The sequence below is a fragment of the Myxine glutinosa genome, chromosome 7 (assembly GCF_964187855.1).
Source record: "Myxine glutinosa chromosome 7, kmMyxGlut1.1, whole genome shotgun sequence".
Taxonomy (NCBI): Eukaryota; Metazoa; Chordata; class Myxini; order Myxiniformes; family Myxinidae; genus Myxine; species Myxine glutinosa.
Window position 1 is genome coordinate 16,189,220 of NC_136267.1, and position 18,729 is coordinate 16,207,948.

The 18,729-nt window shown below is 45.0% G+C and overlaps 1 protein-coding gene across 2 annotated transcripts in view; it reads right to left on the reverse strand.

Annotated features, from left to right (window-relative positions):
• Positions 1–968: 968 nt before the first annotated feature.
• LOC137431003 (uncharacterized) overlaps positions 969–18,729 on the reverse strand; it is a 56,527-nt gene continuing 38,766 nt past the window's right edge. For both annotated transcript variants that reach the window (XM_068121853.2, XM_068121854.2), the window contains exons 12-15: positions 5,641–5,704; positions 5,347–5,527; positions 5,052–5,134; positions 969–4,096 (exon numbers count right to left, since the gene is read on the reverse strand). In XM_068121853.2, coding sequence (XP_067977954.2) covers positions 3,858–4,096; positions 5,052–5,134; positions 5,347–5,527; positions 5,641–5,704 — 567 coding nt within the window. In that variant the 3' untranslated portion in view covers positions 969–3,857. The remainder of the gene's footprint in view (positions 4,097–5,051; positions 5,135–5,346; positions 5,528–5,640; positions 5,705–18,729) is intronic.

An 18,729-nucleotide genomic window follows, 5' to 3' on the forward strand; every position in this document is an offset into this window, starting at 1 on the left:
TTCAGGCAATCCAAACTTTCCGCAATCAACACCAGATCATCTGCATACAACAACTCCCACGGTAAACCCTCCTTTACGTTCTGAGCCAGCACCTCCATCACAGCTACAAATAGTAGTCGACTTAGTACCGACCCCTGATGCACTCCCACCTTCACCTCAAACTCACCACTGTTCCCATCCTAACAGCTGTGCGTGCTCTTTTGTACATTGCCATCACTACTCTGATCAACCATTCCTCCATTCCTAACTTCTAATTCCTAATTAGGAATTGCTTTGCGGAGTGTGTGTGTTGTGTGTTGTGTAGATGCACTTGACTACAACACCCCCAGTGTGTGAAAGTAGTCGCCAAGACAAATATCCCGCTAAGGCTCTGCATTAAGTGCTCTATCTCTATGTACCAATGAATGGCGTGTTGTCCAAAGTACATTTTGTCTGAAAACAGAAGCACATGTTTGAGGTAAACTGGCACGTTTTGTTCCAAGTCCCTGTAAAATGAACGATGTCGGTGAAAGGTACAGCGGTACTGGTTGGGGGAACATCGCGTACCATTCCATTGTGCAGTGATGTCACTTCCTCGTGCAGCATTCTGAAGCTGCACATCGTGTGCTGAGGTGTACCATAGTGTAAGGCCTTTTCTGGGTAAAATGTGATTACTGTGCACATTTCAGCTTGTATGACATGAATCCGTGTCAGCTTGTTAAAACCGTTTGAAAGAGCATGTGATCAAGTGCAGGTTAACCTTGAACATGTACTTTTCACCAATAGGTATAACCATATATCAGCACACGGCAATCTACTCTGCTGCAGTCGAGTTCACCCCGAACAGAATGCGGACGAGTCGATCACATGATATGGCATGCCATCCCTGCATCACATGAACAAAACCAAAGTACCAAAGAGGCAGGAATAACAGCATCAGAAAGCAGGTATCTGTCGAGCAGGTATACACAAGACACTCCGTAAACTGGTAAAGTAATTCAAGGTTTATTAGCAACTGGCTAATACAGTAGTTACAATCTAGTAGAAAATAGAATGCTCATCAGGAGGATAAAGTCCAATAATAATAATAATTATTATTATAACAATAGATATGATAAATCAAAACCTTCACCACTATACAACCCCACCAATCAATTGCATGATCGCCGAACACTCCCGGCAAAAAAGGGATACCACCGCTGGGTGGCAACACGATTCAAACTAGGAAGCTGCTGTTAGTATTTCCGGGTGAACGTCCTTTTAGTTCTCTGTCCTCCTCTTCACAGCCAGATGAAAAAATAATAAAGAAACGGAAGGAGGAACAAGAGTTTGATCACAACCCAAAAGGACTGTGTGTAATGATGACATGAGACTCCGGAAGTTCACATCAACAGACAACCTGTCTTGAACAGCTGTTTTGGGGGTTGGGGGTTTGGGGAAATAAATAAATAATAAAACATCATCTACAAATCCGCACCAAAACCCACTACCCAAAAAGGGGGGCAAGTGGGAGATGGTCACAAGCATTTATGAATGTTTACAATGGACGCCAGTATTGGACAGTGCAGAGAAAGAGATGCGAATGAAGAGGATAAAGTGTACGAAGAAACAGGTAAGAAGGCATTACATTCAACAAAGGCAGCAAAAAAGTGACGAGCAAAAGAAAACATTCACACGAACAATTAGTTTGCAATGAGAAAATGATTGATCGATCACTTGTTGGAAGAACGAATTACGAAGGGAGAATGATCACTCTTATCTACCTTCTCTTCCTCCATCTCTTATCTTCCCCCATTCAAAACCTTGATCTTTTCTACCCCCGTTAATTCACTCCAGAACCACTTTTTTTAAATACCAACTTCTTTCCTGGAAGTCCTAGCAGTGTCCATGTGTTTTATACCTTTCCCACCCTCCCCTCCCCCCTTCCCATGCCTCCTCCCTCTCACAGATCTCCCGATGTCCCTGTTCTCTACTGTTGTACTTGTGTGCTTCCCTCTCTCTCCCCATCTCGTCTCCCACTCCCAATATTACATGTTTTTTATTTGTCCGTTTATGTTTTTTGTCATTAATGTTCGCTCTTACATGAGCCTCCATCTTGTATACACAAAAAATAAAAATAAAATAAAATAAAACAATCACAACCAAACCGGAGTGTTACTTTAAAAGGTGTGACGAGAGATCCCTCATTTAAGGGGGAAAAGGGAACCACTCGAGTGTGCAGAGACTCCGATATTGAGCGATATTATGGACACAATAGTAATAATAATGATAAAGTAAAGAGAAAAAAAACCGCCTTGAGACTCGAGTTAAAGACGAGGTGCTTTAAAACAAACCACTAATTTGTGCTTAAAAAAGAAAAAAAATGAAAAAAGATCTCCACCGTGACTTTGCTTCAACCCTCGATTAAAATTAGGAATCGATGAGTTGACCAGGAACAGTCTGATGAATAAACAAGCACGATCCGACAAAACCACTCGTTATGTGATCACAAGACACAGGAGCGATAAAATCTTTGGTTTTGAGGCAGGTATAAGGGACGAAGGCAGCAAAACATGGCCGCTGGGAAGAGGAACGTACAAAGGGGAGGTGGAGGGACAGTTTCGATTACAACAACGATAAGGTTAGACCAGAAGGGCAATGGCCGCTCGTCGAGGTCAGGCACAAAGGTCTATGCACAGCGAACAGTCGCCGAGCCACGTCGTCCCTCCGGATGTCCTTCATACTCCATCTGCTCGAAGAGACCACCGTCGAGAGTAAGCCAAGCGGGACAAGCGAAAGACAAACTGTTTCTAATCTTTGGACACAAAGTGCTAAACAACTACTGTCCCACTCCATCTATCTCCAAGATTGTCCAACCAAGACCACTTCTTGACTACACATTGTCAGTCTGGTTTTTCCTCGCACTAGGCCCAGGCTGCAAACACCACACCGTGTCCAAAAGTATATATTGCAGTGCAGGCCCTAACCCGTTGGTACTCGTTTCCGTCACTGTCCAGGCTGGACTCTTTGGCTTTAAACCGAATATATATCTGGATGCTCAACGCACAGGGAGAAGCGATGTCCATCTACCTCACTCTTTTACAATATCCAAGGTGGCCTTTCTACTTTTTTGGTGTTCGAGTCACTGAGGTATTTTTCAGCCATTTCATGCTGCCAGTCTCTTTCCCTCCATTTTGTTTTTTTGGCATTCAAACAAAACAATGCTGCACCACCTCCACAAATGTGCGGTTATAGCTAGGTCCACCACCGACCTACACGGGCCTTCTCTGATTAGGCAGCTATATTCTAAGTCCTTAAGGGCCAAAACAACCTGATCTACAACCGTCTACCACTGCACATGCCAGCCCTTTCCAAACAAAAGCACAACCTTCCGCCTCTGCAACTCCACGACAAATTTTGTTCCCCACTTTTCCAAGGTAGTAAAGAGCAAATAAATGGGACAAACATTCTTTAACCGACACTCCGTGATATGCTAGTTTAAATGCACCGCACGAAGATTCCAACGATGTTCCATTATAAGCGGATTCCCGACTTGAAATAAAGAAACGCAACTAATCATGAGAATACATCGTCTTGCAGAGGCAATCTCTGGAGCGAAGACTCTTTCTCTACTTACGGTTACGCTTCTGCACCCTGTCTCTCCTCCACATCACCCTTCTATCAGCTCTTCCATGAGCCTCAATCTCTACAAAAACAAAACAAAAACATTCATTTAATTTATTAGGTAAACAAAATTAGTGTCCAGATGTCTGTAGGGAGACACAATTATAAAACACGTGTCCAACAGCCAGTTTTTCTTTTTTGCTTTAAAATCTGTTCCGAGCAGACTATTGTTTCCATGGCAACTGGATGGTCACAGTTTCCACCATACAGTGGGGTCATTGAGCCTTGGTGGATGCTTCTGCCGTCGTTACAGCAATGGCCGTCGTCACGCCAAGCGGCGAGGGTGCACCAGTGACGGCAGGAGAGGCCGCGATTGAGGCAGGGACCGTGTTAATTGTGGGAAGGACCGAGGATCCGAGGAAAAATGGGGCAGAAAGCAGCCCACTGGGGTGGCTGCCTGCTGTCCCGCCAATCAACATGTTCCCACCGAACAAGCCACTACTGTTTGCCAGTGCTGGAAGAAAAGATGGGTGGGGGATGGCAGGTAACAACAGAAGAGATCCACTTTGAGGAAAGGAGGGTGGACTGTCACAAGTGGGCGAAGCGCAAGCAAGATCTAAAAGAGAAAGAGCAGGTGAGTAGAACACAGAGTGAGGCCTGATGCTGGTGGTCTGGGTATGTGAGGCCTGATGCTGGTGGTCTGGGTGTGAGAGAGCTAGTGCTGTTGGTGTTTGTATGTATATGTGTATGACCAGGTCTACCCATTGTCAGCCACAGGCCCTGGTAGCCAGGAGACCAGTTGACTGTGGCCTGGTCATGTGAGGCCTGCTGCTGGTGGTCTGGGTGTGGGAGACTAGCGCCAGTGGTATGTGTATTTGTAGACCACGTCTCCCCAATGTCACAAGGTCCTGGTGGCCAGTATGTGGGTTGACTGTGACCTGCATTTGAGAGACCTGATGCTGATGACATGATGCTTAGTGTTGCTATGGATGTAGAAACCATTATTTTTCTGTACATCTTCCAGGTTTGGGTTCTTCCACGTGTAATGATGGTTCTTGAGTTCCTCCCTCCAGCTCAACAAAGCTACGTTTCCAGAACTAGATACGTTTATTTTACAGTTTTAATTTCATTACTGTGTTGCTGGTCGTGTTTTCGTCCAATTTTCCAAGCCAAACCATACCTAGCTGTGTTGAATTGTCGAATCCGTGTCCCTGTTAAAGTGCGGCCTACTCGTCTCTGTTTTGACGATACGTACCTCGTTTTCGCTCCGAGATCCCTAATCCTTAACCATATCCGTTGTCCGTCTCCGTTTATTTTGTCCATCGGCCATACTGATGGCATTCCCCCTTCTCTTTCCGCTGTTCCTTTTGTTCTGTTGTGTTATCCATTGTGTGTTCAAGCTCTTCCATGAACTTTGACTTTTTGTACAAAAAATAAATCTGTAGATGGTGTATTTTTCACTGGGGTACCTTGCAAGATGGATGTATTGGTAATGAGAGTTGGACTCTCCTTCGTAGTTAATATCCCCGGATTCTTACCCAGCACAGCACCGCTGAGAGGGGGTGGGGGGGCAGATGAGGAACCAGAATGATGTTTTCTACATTCTCAGTAAACATGGTTATACCATAGTAAGTACCACAAGTCTTATGGACAACTTGGCAATGTGACAACGTGAAATCAGTTTGCACTCGCGAATCATTAAATCGGCTTGAGATTTTCTCAAAATGGTGGATCCTCCATGTTGTTCCTGCAATAATTACTAACCTGCTGGTTGCAACCATTAGTTGATTGGTGGGGGTCACTGTTTTTCCTGGTGATAGAAGCAGCCGTACATCCCCCGGTGTGCTGTTCAATTGACTTCCGGTTGATGATTTGCCGGCGGCCATCTCCACAGCATTGCTGGGGCTACCTGCCATCAAGGGAGCGACCGGTGTTCTTTGTGCGGCTGGAGAAAATAAAACACAGAGGTTAATGTATCAAAGATGGTAACAGAGTCAGTCGGTGATTAACTTGGGAGCGAGACGAACAACGAGTCGAAGGCCTGAGCACGTGACTTACCAAAAGTTGAACACGAAAGCTCACTGGAAGGGGACTGATCTTGCATCTCTTCACCAATCGGATGCTGGGCAAAGAAACAAGGACAAGACTACAGCACAGAATATAAACAAACGGATATGGATAAAGACAACTTTGAGTGGATATAAATAAACAAATAAATAAACAAGAAGATGTCATGCAGAGCACGATACTTGCAAAATCCACCCCTCCCCAAAATAAAAAGTTGCCATGGATACATCAAATTGTCCATTTCATTAAGATTAAAACTGACGATCTTAATCAAAGCTCGGGTCAATCGGATGAAAATAGATGATTTTTTAGATGAAAATTGATGATTTTAGAAGTTTAACCTTGAATTTAATGAATTGACCTGAGCCTCGTCCTGGTGGTAGGGTGGCTATCTTTATCAAAAACTCTCTTCCTCACTCTCCCTGCACTGCCCTCTCTCCACCGCACCCCCAAGAGTACCTCTGGCTATGGCTTCCTCTCCGCTCCCACCTTTTGTTCATATGTGTCCTGTACCGTCCTCCAAACAGTGATGACTCCATTTACATGTCGCTGTCTGACAACATGGACCAACTTCTATCAACTCATCCAAACTCTCTCTTCCTCATATGTGGCGACTTCAACTGTCATCATGCCAGCTGGCTGGGTGTGGGGTCCTCTCTCACCAGCCATGGCACCTCAGCAAAGGACTTCTGCGACTCATTGGGATTGACACAATCTGTCAATTTCCCGAACCGGATCTCAGTCAATGGAGTATCTTCTCTTTTAGACTTGGTTATGACTAACTTCCCTGCAAATGTCTGCTGCTCTTCTTCTGCTCGAATCGGTTCTTCTGATCATGTGCTTGTTAAAGTGGACATCTCTCTGGCCATTCTCAGAGAGCCTCCTCAGCATCGACGAGTCTGGAATTTTACTCAGGCTGACTGGCACAGTCTTCAAGCAGCCATCAATCATCTGGACTGGTCTCCCATCTCTACTGCCTCTGACATAAATTCTTCCTGGGAATTCTTCCAAAGTAAACTAGTCTCTCTCATGCACAGATTTATCCCATCTCGTCTTCAGTTGTATTACCCTTCCTCCCGTCCATGGTACACTGAAGCTTGTGGTGAGGCAGTTGCCCTAAAACAACTTGCCTTTGCCTCTTGGAAGGCTAATCCAACTGAAGGCAATCTCAATTCCTTCCACCAAGCTCGGAGCAAGTGTGTGTCTACCCTCAGGAGAGCCAGGAAGCACCATCTCTCCACACTCAAGAATGAACTCTCAAACCTGTCTCCTTCCTCCAAATCCTGGTGGCGTCTGGTCCAATCCGTTTCTGGTGTTTGTTTCCCCTTCATCCCCTCCCTTACCTCAAATGGCTACACAGTTGACACCGCACGTGACAAAGCCGAATGCCTCAACTCTGTGTTTGCCTCAAAATCTTGTGTCCCAAACCCATCTCTCTCTGTTCCCACCTTACCCAGTAGAACCCAGCTGCTCCTGGACTGTGTCCTTCCTCTCCTGACAAGGTGGAGAAGTTTCTGTCAAACCTCGACTCTGATTCTGCAACTGGACCAGACGGCATCAGCCCACGGGTCCTAAAATCCTGCTCTTCCGCTCTTTCTCACCCTCTCTCTGTTCTCTTCATCCCCTCTTTTGCTCAAGGTCATCTGCCATCTGCTTGCAAATCAGCCAACATCACCACTTTACACAAAAAAGGTGCAAAAACAGATCCTTGCAACTACAGACCAATCAGCCTGCTCCCAATTATCAGCAAAGTAATGGAATCCATCATTGCTTCAGATATCAAATCCTTCCTCTTCTCCAATGGCTTGATCTCTGATCATCAATTTGGATTCAGACCAGGTCACTCTACTCTGGATATGCTGCTTCTGCTGTCTCAACAATGGATGGAGGTCCTCAATGCCAAACAGAAAATCAGAGCTGTCTCCCTTGACATATCACATGCCTTCGATACGGTCTGGCACCCAGCTCTGCTCACCAAACTCTCCTCCTTTGGTATCCATGGTAATCTCCACGCATGGCTGGCGGACTTCCTCTCTAGTCATAGTCAATGTGTGGCCCTCAATGGGTTTCTCTCATCTCCTCTTCCTGTTCAGGCTGGAGTTCCCCAAGGTAGTGTTCTGGGCCCTGTGCTTTTTCTGGTCTTCATCAATGATCTCTCTGACTCTCTGGAAAATCCTATCTATCTCTTTGCTGATGACTCCACTCTCCGCCACTCCATTCCTCATCCCTCAGATCGGCAGTGTCCTGCCTCCTCACTCTCTGCAGACCTGGACAAAATCACAGACTGGTAAAACAAGTGGAACATGTCTTTCAATCCTGACAAATCTCACACTCTTACTATGTCTCTCTGAAAAGACCGACTGGACAACCCTCCCATCTACTTTCTGAAAAATCCTCTCCAAGTAGTTCTGTCACTGAAGCTTTTGGGTCTCACTATCTGCCATGATCTTTCCTGGGAAAATCACATTTCCAAGCTGGCCTCCAAAGCCAGTCGCCAAATGAGCATCCTCCGGCGTGCGAAGTCCTTCCGTGGCACACCTGAGTGCCTCACCACATAGAAGGCTTTCATCCACAGCTCAATGGAATACGGCCTTCCCCTCTGGGCTGGTGTTCCTGCCTCACACCTAGCTCGGCTTCACTCGGTTGAAACCAAAGCATTCAGAATCATTGGAATCTCCCCAATGAAGCTAACTCTGAGGGCCTTTCACTCACTCACCGCAGGCAGGTTGGGGGTCATTCTGTCTTCAACCGACTCCTATCCAGCCTAGCTCCCCCAACTCTATCTGTGCTCTGTCCCCCAAATATTGCTACAGGTCACACAAGATCTGCCAGCAACCCTCTTCTGGTGAAATTGCCAAAATCAAGACTCTCTGCTCACCTTCACTCCTTCATTCCTCTTTATTCCCGCCTCTGGAACAAACTCCCTCACTCTCTTCAATCCCACTCCTCCCTCCAGGTCTTTAAAACAGCTGTTCACCACCATCTCTTATCTTCCCCCGTCCAAAGCCTGGATCTCTTCTACCCCCGTTAATTCACCCCAGATCCACTTTTTTTTAACTCCCGACTTATTTCTTTCCTGGAAGTTCTAGCAGTGTCCGTGTGTTTTATACCTTAGCCCAACCACCCCCCCCCCCCTCACCTTCCTATGCCTCCTCCCCCCAAGCCCTCTCCCTCCCACGGATCTTCCGTTGTCCCTGTTCTCTACTGTTGTACTTGTGTGCTTCCCTCTCTCTCCCCATCTTGTCTCCCACTCCCTTTATTGTATGTTTTGTTGATTCGTTTTTTTTTTGTGATTGATGTTGGCTCTTACACGAGCCTCGATCTTCTATACAATATAAAAAAAAAATCTCTCATCTTCCCCCATCCAAAACCTTGATCTTTTCTACCCCCGTTAATTCACCACAGATCCACTTTTTTGAAATACTGACTTCTTTCCTGGAAGTCCGAGCAGTGTCCATGTGTTTTATACCTCTTGACCTCAAGATGACCTTTGACCTCAAAATCAATAGGCTTCTTCCTTATGACCAACTCTACCATCTGGTGAAGTTTTGTGAAGATCGTTTTAAAATTGTGACCTGTAGGTGATTGACAGACAGAACAAACTCAACCGACCAATATACTCGTACTTGAACAATCTTCGATTTTGCAAGTAACAAGGAATTCTAGTTTTAGTGACCAGGCATTAAGAGCTAGATTTGGCAGGCAGGAAATGATTTGGGCCGAGTTTTGACCACTAGACATCAAAAGCTCTGGGTTTCCTGCCAAATCCCGTATTCTGCGTTGACCCACCTGAGGACTCACTTTGACAACAGCTTTTGACACATGTGATCGATACTTATATTTATAGTCCTAACTAAGCAACAACAACAAAAACAACAGGCATTTAAAGGCCATTTTCCCTGCTAGAGCAAGGGTTAGCCTAAGCGAGTTGCATAATTATAAAAACGATCGATCCCCAGTTGTAGTGACTCATAGTGCAATCGGAGTGGAGGCTTTATGTATACACAAAGAATTAAGTTAAGCACCCCCCCCCCCCCCCCCCGTTTTTTTACAACCTCGCACATTACAAGTTTGTTGTCGTCAAAACAGTGTAATATACCCATGATATTGCTATATTTTCTGGAGAAGTGATATTATGGTCACATAAAAACATAACAATCATGCCGTTTTCAATATTTTATTCTGAATAATTTAAGGTGAAATTTTTTGGGAATTATAGGCATATTTTCACCTCAATTTAAGTATGGAGCTATAGGTCCATCACGGACAGTGTGGATGACGTTTATGTTTTCTAACGTACAGTCATTGTTCTGAGAAGACCTCTAGCGATCTTTGCGTCAATAACGTGTGTAGGACCCACGTGATCGGATCACTGACTCAACCCTACGTCTCATAGACCCTGTAAGCTGTCGTATGCGTTGCTGTGGCAGGCTGTTCCATTCCCGATGTAATGCACGTTCCAATTTCATCAATGGATAATTGCTAATGTCATACCAATCATTATTTGATCTCACATACCTTAGAATATATGCCAATGTATACATATACACAAAGAATATATATTAGGGGGTGCTTAACTTAATTCTTTGTGTATAGTTCAACTTCAATTCAGGGAATTCTTTAGGATGTGTACATAACTGGAGCATGACTTTGTCGTTATTGATTTCTCAAAAATGTCTCCCCCACCAACCATCAATGTTTTGATAGAAATCTTTGAAATACAGTCGGACCCCGACATTCACGGGGGATACGTTCCTGGGAAATGCAGCGAATGTGGGGGCATTGTTTCAATGGAAAAAGGGGGGATAGGTTCCCGGTAGTTCATGATTCATAAGGGAAAATCCCGTAAAAATCCGTGAATACGTGGAGCAAAGGGCCGCAGATGTAATAGCAAACCGCGAATATGCCCGCAAAAAACCACATGTTGAATGGCTTGGTGGGGATGGTTTACACGCATGTAGAGATTTTTTATGTGTGATGCGTGAAAGATGCTTTTCGAAGTCAGGTGGGAAATGTTTTTTTTTCCCCATAAAGGAAAATGTATAAATTTTATGAACACGAATGCACATGATTAGAATTTTCATTAAATGCTTACAAATAAAATTACAAAAGGTTTTCTCAGTCTTACTGCCAGTGTCATGTCTCTATAAAAAACGAACAGTTTGTGCTTCGACCTTGTGTGGTCGCCAAAGCGTGTCGTCTTGAATGAAATGAAACGAAGCATTCGTCTTGAATGAAACGAAACAACAGATATATAATTAAATAATCACTCGTGGTTCGTGATCAAAACTAAATGATAAAATAATTTTGTAAGAAACCAAGCAACTCCACTCCCCACGACACATCCCATCTATAATCTTCTTCCCCCATCTATCTCCTCCCCATGTGGAGCGTTTGTGATCGTCTTTGTGAACCATCCTTAAACAGACAAGCGTTATGCCTAGGTCCCCCGTCGGTGAAGTGATGCGAGTTGACAAAGTGGGAGACGCAGAAAACATGGAAGAGTCGATAATATTTGCGAGTGGGTTGGAGACACAACCACACACCAGATTAGAAGTTAGTAGTTCGTTTATTTTTCAAGATATTCCACTCACAAGGTTCAGACATATATGGTGGTGGCCATCTTGGATTTTGACGTGGCGACCCAATTTTCAATAGCTTTCTTCCTTATGCCTAGATACACCCACACACCAGATTAGAAGTTGGTACTTTGCTTATTTTTCCAAGATATTCTGCTCACAAGGTTCAGACATACATGGCAGCAGCCATCTTGGATTTTGACCTGGCGACCCAATTTTCAATAGCGTTCTTCCTTATGCGTAGATATACCCACACACCAGATTAGAAGTTAGTAGTTCCTTTATTTTTCAAGATATTTCGATCACAAGGTTCAGACATATTCAGTCACGTGAAAAAGTAAGTATACCCCATGTAAAGTTTTGACTTTTTCAACATATTTCAACATAAAGCTATTTGATCTTCATTTCAACAATATTGATAGATAAAGGTGATATAATATAACAAATATCATGAAACATTTACATTTTATAGTCCATTGTATAATTTAAATAAACACAAATGCAAATTTCACATGTGGAAAAAGTAAGTACACCGTTGGCTCTATTAGGTGGTGTTGCCCCCTTTGGCAGAAACTACCTCAAGTAGGCATTTCTTATAACTGTCTACCAGTCTCTGATATCGACTGGGAGAAATTTTTGCCCACTCCTCCATGCAGAATTCTTTCAGCTGTGCGATGTTTGAGGGGTTTCTTGCATGCACAGCTCGTTTCAAATCCCCCCACAACATCTCGATGGGATTTAGATCCGGGCTTTGACTTGGCCATTCCAGAACCCTCCATTTCTTTCTTTTCAGCAATTCCTTGGTGGATTTACTGGTATGTTTAGGGTCATTGTCATGTTGCAAGGTCCACCTTCGGTTGAGCTTCAACTCTCCAACAGATGGCCTCAAATTATCCTCAAGCACCCTCTGGTACAATGAAGAATTCATAGTGGATTCTATGATGGTGAGCTTCCCAGGCCCTGATGCAGCAAAGCTGCCCCTAACTATAATATTTCCACCACCATGCTTTACAGTTGGTATCAGGTTCTTGTGGTCAAATGCTGTCTTTGGTTTTTGCCAAACATGTCTTCTGGTACTGTGGCCAAATAGCTCTACCTTTCACTCATCTGTCCAGAGCACATTGTTCCAGAAGTGCTGGTCTTTGCCGAGGTGTTCATTGGCAAACTTTTGTCTTGCCCTCATGTTCTTTCTGGACAGCAAAGGTTTCCTCCTGGCACACCTCCCATGTAGATCAAATTTGTGCAGCCTCTTTCTAATGGTAGACTCGTGTACTTTGACATCAACAGTGGCAAGAGCTACCTGGAGGTCCCGTGATGACATTCTGGGGTTCTTCGAGACTTCTTTAAGCATCTTGAAGATTGGAGGTCACGTCTCTTCAAAGCTGTCCATGCGCGCACGCTTTCGAAGTTAAGTAATTTTTCACAATTTTGTTTTTGTCAAAACTGTATCTTTCTTTCGGTGTGTGTTACTATTGGTGTGTCTTTAATAGGATTCCCGGTGTTGGTTTTTCATCCCTGTGTACAGAATCGTCGGTTAGTTCGTGTCGCGTATTCTGAGGCCTAGTGTAGTCGGCTACCGTGTCCGACCTTGGCTTGAGGCTTTGTTTTTGTCGCAGCGGTTCTTTGATTGTGCTGCAATTACTTTCGGTCTCTGTTTTTCACGGTCTTTTCACCCCATACTTCCTTGTTTTAAAATCTCAACTCAAAAAAACAAAAAACAAAAAAATATTTCCTTCTCTGTTCTTATCAGTTTGTTCGTTCTTATTTGTTCGTTCGTTCTTCGACCACGTTGTTCATGATCACGTGATCACGTTGTCAAAAAATGTTTCAACTGTCCTCTGAAGAACTGTATTCTGTCGTATACTATAACACCTTTTTCTTCTTCTTCTATAAAAGTATGCTTTCGACTTGTTCACCAAATCTATTCATTCCAAAAAAAAATTCCATCTCTTACAGTGCCTCTTTCATACATTCCCTGAACTCTCCAGCACTCCACCCATCCTTCAGTGTCCTCAAACGTATTTTTGACTCGAAGGTCTCAAGAAACTCATTTTGCAATAAATGTTCGTTTCCCATTAATCGTACACTTTTCAAAATCCAATCTCACCCCTCCCCTCCAAATCTTCCCCATCACCCCTTCCCTCCAAAACTTCCCAATCACCCCTTCCCTCCAAAACTTCCTCATCACCCCTCCCCTTCAAAACTTCCCCATCACCCCTCCCCTCCAAATCTACCCCTTGCCCCTCCCCTCCAAATCTTCCCCATCACCCATCTCTTTCAAATATTCCCCCTTGCCCCTCCCCTCCTAAACTCCCCCCACACCCCTCCCCTCCTAGACTCCCCTCTCACCCCTCCTCCTCAAAGCATCCTCCCCACTTCTTCCCCCTTCCAACTTTCACCTTCATCTCCCTCAACCTTCTGCCTCACTCTTCCCCCTCCTCAAATAACACCTCACTGCTCCTCACCCAATCACCATCAAACCTTTTGTCCGCCCCATTCTTCCCTTTCTCCAAGCTATTCTGAAATCTCTGACACACCTTCAACAGCTCTCCCTACCTCTTCCTCCTCTTCCACATCTTACCCTACCGCTCCCCCCCCCTGTTCTGTATCCGATGCTCCCCCTTCCTCTTCTTTAACAGTATGGACCTCAAACATCCGGGGCCTTCGCTCGAACTTGACTGATCTCTCCATACAGGTTGCTTCTGACAAACCAGACGTGATCTGCTTAACAGAAACTTTCCTCCTTCATGATGTCTCTGATTCCTTGGTATCTCTCCCAGGTTACTCCCTCCTCCGTCCGGTATGATAGACCAGACTCGTCCTGGAGGTGGGGTTGCTATCTTTATAAAAAAAACTCTCTTCCTCACTCGCCCTGCACTGCCCTCTCTCCACCTCACCCCCAGGAATACTTTGGCTACGGCTTCCCCTTCGCTCCCACCTTTTGTTCATATGTGTGTTGTACCGTTCACCAAACAGTGATGACTCCATCTACATCTCGCTGTCTGATAATATGGACCAACTTCTATCTACCCATCCCAACTCTCTCTTCCTCATATGTGGTGATTTCAATAGTCACCATGCCAGTTGGCTGGGTGTGGTTACCTCTCACCAGCCATGGCTCTTCAGCAAAGGCCTTCTGTGACTCACTGGGACTGACACAATTTGTCAATTTCCCGACCCGGATCTCAGTCAACAGAGCATCTTTTCTTCTGGACTTGGTTATGACTAACTTCCCTGAAAATGTCTGCTGCTCTTCTTCTGCTCCAATCGGCTCATCTGATCATGTGCTTGTAAAAGTGGACATCTCTCTGACCATTCTCAGAGAGCCTCCTCAGCGTCGACGAGTCTGGCATTTCACTCAGGCCAACTGGCACGGTCTTCAAGCAGCCATCAATCATCTGGACTGGTCTCCCATCTCTACCGCCTCTGACATCAACTCATCCTGGGAATTCTTCCAAAGTAAATTGCTCTCTCTCATGCACAGATTTATCCCATCTCGTCTTTAGTTGTCATACCCTTCCTCCCGTCCATGGTACACGGAATCTTGTGGTGAGGCTATTGCCCAGAAACAACTTGCTTTCGTCTCCTGGAAAGCAAATCCAACGGAAGGAAATCTCATTTCCTTTCACAAAGCCCGAAACAAGTGTGTGTCCACCCTCAGGAGAGCCAGGAAACAATATCTCTCCGTTCTCAGGACCGAACTCTCTTATCTGTCTCCCTCTTCCAAATCCTTGTGGCGTCTGGTCAAATCTGTTTCTGGTGTTTGTTCCCCCTCCATCCCCTCCCTCACCTCAAACAGCCACATGGCTGACTCCGCACGTGAAAAAGCTGAATGCCTCAACTCTGTGTTTGCCTCTAAATCTTGTGTCCCAAACCCATCCCGCTCTGTACCCACCGTACCCAGTCGTACCCAGCTGCTCCTGGACTCTGTGTCCTTTCCTCCTGACAAGGTGGAAAAGTTTCTGTCAACCCTCGACTCTGATTCTGCAACTGGACCTGACGGCATCAGCCCACGGGTCCTAAAATCCTGTTCTTCCGCTCTTTCACTCCCTCTCTCTGTTCTCTTCACCCTCTCTTTTGCTCAAGGTCATCTGCAATCTGCTTGAAAATCTGCCAACATCACCACTATGTACAAAAAAGGTGCAAAAACAGATCCCAGCAACTACAGACCAATCAGCCTTCTCCCAATTATCAGCAAAGTCATGGAATCCATCATTGCTTCAGATATGAAATCTTTCCTCTTCTCCAATGGCTTGATCTCTGATCATCAATTTGGTTTCAAACCTGGTCACTCTACTCTGGACATGCTGCTTCTGCTTTCTCAACAATGGATGGAGGTCCTCAATGCCAAACAGGAAATTAGAGCTGTCTCCCTTGACATATCACGTGCCTTCGATACGGTCTGGCACCCCGCTCTGCTCACCAAACTCTCCTCTTTTGGTATCCATGGAAATCTCCACGCATGGCTGGCGGACTTCCTCTCTAGTCATAGTCAACGTGTGGCCCTGAATGGGTTTCTCTCATCTCCTCTTCCTGTTCAGGCTGGAGTTCCCCAAGGCAGTGTTCTGGGCCCTGTGCTTTTTCTGGTCTTCATCAATGATCTCTCCGACTCTCTTGAAAATCCTCTATCTCTTTGCTGATGACTCTACTCTCTGTCACTCCATTCTTCATCCCTCAGATCAGCAGTCTGCAGCCTCCTCACTCTCTGCAGACCTGGACAAAATCACAGACTGGGCAACCAAGTGGAACATGACTTTCAATCCTGACAAATCTCACACTCTTACGATGTCTCTCCGAAAAGACCAACTCGACAACCCTCCCATCCACTTTCTGAATAATCCTCTCCAAGAAGTTCTGTCACTCAAGCTTTTGGGTCTCACTATCTGCCATGATCTTTCCTGGGAAAACCACATTTCAAATCTGGCCTCCAAAGCCAGTCGCCGACTGGGCATCCTCCGTCGTGTGAAGTCCTTCCTTGGCACACCTGAGCTCCTCACCACATGCAAGGCTTTCATCCGCAGCTCAATGGAATACTGCTCTCCCCTCTGGGCTGGTGCTCCTGCCTCACACCTAGCTCGTCTTCACGCTGTTGAAACCAAAGCATTCAGAATCATTGGAATCTCCCGCGATGAAGCTAACTCCAAGGGCCTCTCACTCACTCACCGCAGGCAGGTTGGTGGTCTTTCCGTATTCCACCGACTCCTCTCTGGCCTTGCCCCCCCAGCTCTCTGGGCTCTGTCCCGCAAATATTCCTACAGGTCGCACAAGATCTGCCTGCAACCCTCTTATGGTTAAACTGCCAAAATCAAGACTCTCTGCTCACCTTCACTCCTTCATTCCTCTTTTCTCCCGCCTCTGGAACAAACTCCCTCACTCTCTTCAATCCCACTCCACCCTCCAGGTCTTTAAAACAGCTGTTCACCACCATCTCTTATCTTCCCCCATCCAAAACCTTGATCTTTTCTACCCCCGCTAATTTCACCCAAATTCCACTTTTTTGAAATACCAACTTCTGCCTCCTGGAAGTCCTTGGTGTCCTTGTGTTTTATATTTCTCCCACCCCCCTTCCCACGCCTCCTCCCCCCAAGCCCTCTCCCTCCCACACATCTCCCTGCTCTCAAATGTTGTGTTTGTGTGCTTCCCCTTCTCTCCGCATCTTGTCTTCCGCTCCCTCTTTTTATATATTTTGTTTGTCTGGTTGATTTGTTTGTGAAGTAAATGTTAGCTCTTTCACGAGCCTCGATTCAGTATACAAAAAATATATATATATATATTGCGGTCTGCTCTCGGGCTTAACTTGCTGGGGCGGCCTGGCCTGAACAAGTTGGCAGCTGTTTGCAATCTTCTCCACTTGTAGATGATCTTCCAGACAGTCGAATGATTGATTTCAAATTGTTTGGAGATCTTTTAAAATCCCTTCCCAGACTCGTAGGCATCTATAACCTTCTTTCTGAAGGCCTCAGAGAGCTCTTTTGATCTAGGCATGGTGACGCCACATACTTCAACAACAAAGAGCAAACCAAACTAAATGTCTGAGGTTTAAATAAGACAGGTTCCTCCAAGATCCTCTCTGACGATGTTCTAATCATTTGCACCTGAGCTGGTGCACCTGATTCTAATTTTAGGTATTTGAAGTAGTGATAAATGTCGGGGTGTACTTACTTTTTCCACATGCGAAATTTGCATTTATGCTTATTTAAATTATACAATGGACTACAAAATGTAAATGTTTCATGATATTTGTTATATTATATCACCTTTATATCTCAATATTGTTGAAATGAAGATCAAATAGCTGTATGTTGAAATATGTTGAAAAAGTCAAAACTTTACATGGGGTGTACTTACTTTTTCACATGACTGTATATGGTGGCGGCCATCTTGGATTTTGACGTGGCGACCCAATTTTCAATGGCGTTCTTCCTTATGCCTCGATACACCCAAACACCGGATTAGAAGTTAGTAGTTCATTTATGTTTCAAGATATCACGCTCACAATGTTTAGATATGGTGACAGCCATCTTGGATTTTGACGTGGTGACCTAATTTTCAATAGGGTTCTTCCATATGCCTTGTTGCACCCACACACCAAATTAGAATTCGGTCCTTCGCTTACTTTAATGAAGATATTGCAGTGCACGTACGCACGCACGGACAGACGGAAGCATGCACGGACGCACGAACGCACACACGGACGGAGGGTAAAACCATAGTCCCCCTTTCGCTCCGCGGTGCGACGGGGGACAAAAATGCTCACAATATTAATCTGATATTCCTACCCATAGGTGAAAAGTGATAATCAACCCAGTACCAACTAAGTCTGTGAGGTGGATGGAAATTATTTTTTTTGCGCCCATGAAAAACCGCTAATATGTGGGACACTGATCCGCGAATGTAGAAGCAGGTCGCATTTTATCAACAGCGAATACTCGGAACCCGCGAATGTTGGGACTGCATATGTCGGGATCCGACTGCACAAACATCTTTTAAAGGCAATAATCAGCACATTGTGCAGCCGACGTTCTGCACATTTTCTCATAAATTATTGGTATGTGACATTGTCGAATCGATTAGATTTTGGTGAAAATTCAGATCTAGATCCGATAATTTTTTAAGTGATTCTTCACCATTTAAAGGGCCAAAAACAACACATAACACAATATCTCGAAAAGTTATGGATGGATTCGGACGAAATTTGGTGGACAAGTTGGGTGTGTGACATGGACGAATTGATTCTATTTTGGTGAAGATTCAGATCATGATACAATTTCAATACAATATAATAATAGCGTAAGGACTCGACTTTGTTATCCCTTTTACGCCGCACCCAGTGACCCGATGCCCACGGCACTAATGGATTTACGATCTACGAACCGCAATCTTTGTTCATCACGTACAGCCATACTCGTAAAATCTGAATTAGCCGACGTTGGGGCCCAAAAGCATCCGATTAACTGCCGATACGACGCCATCGCATTGGCGTCTGCTGGGCGAAGGCGAA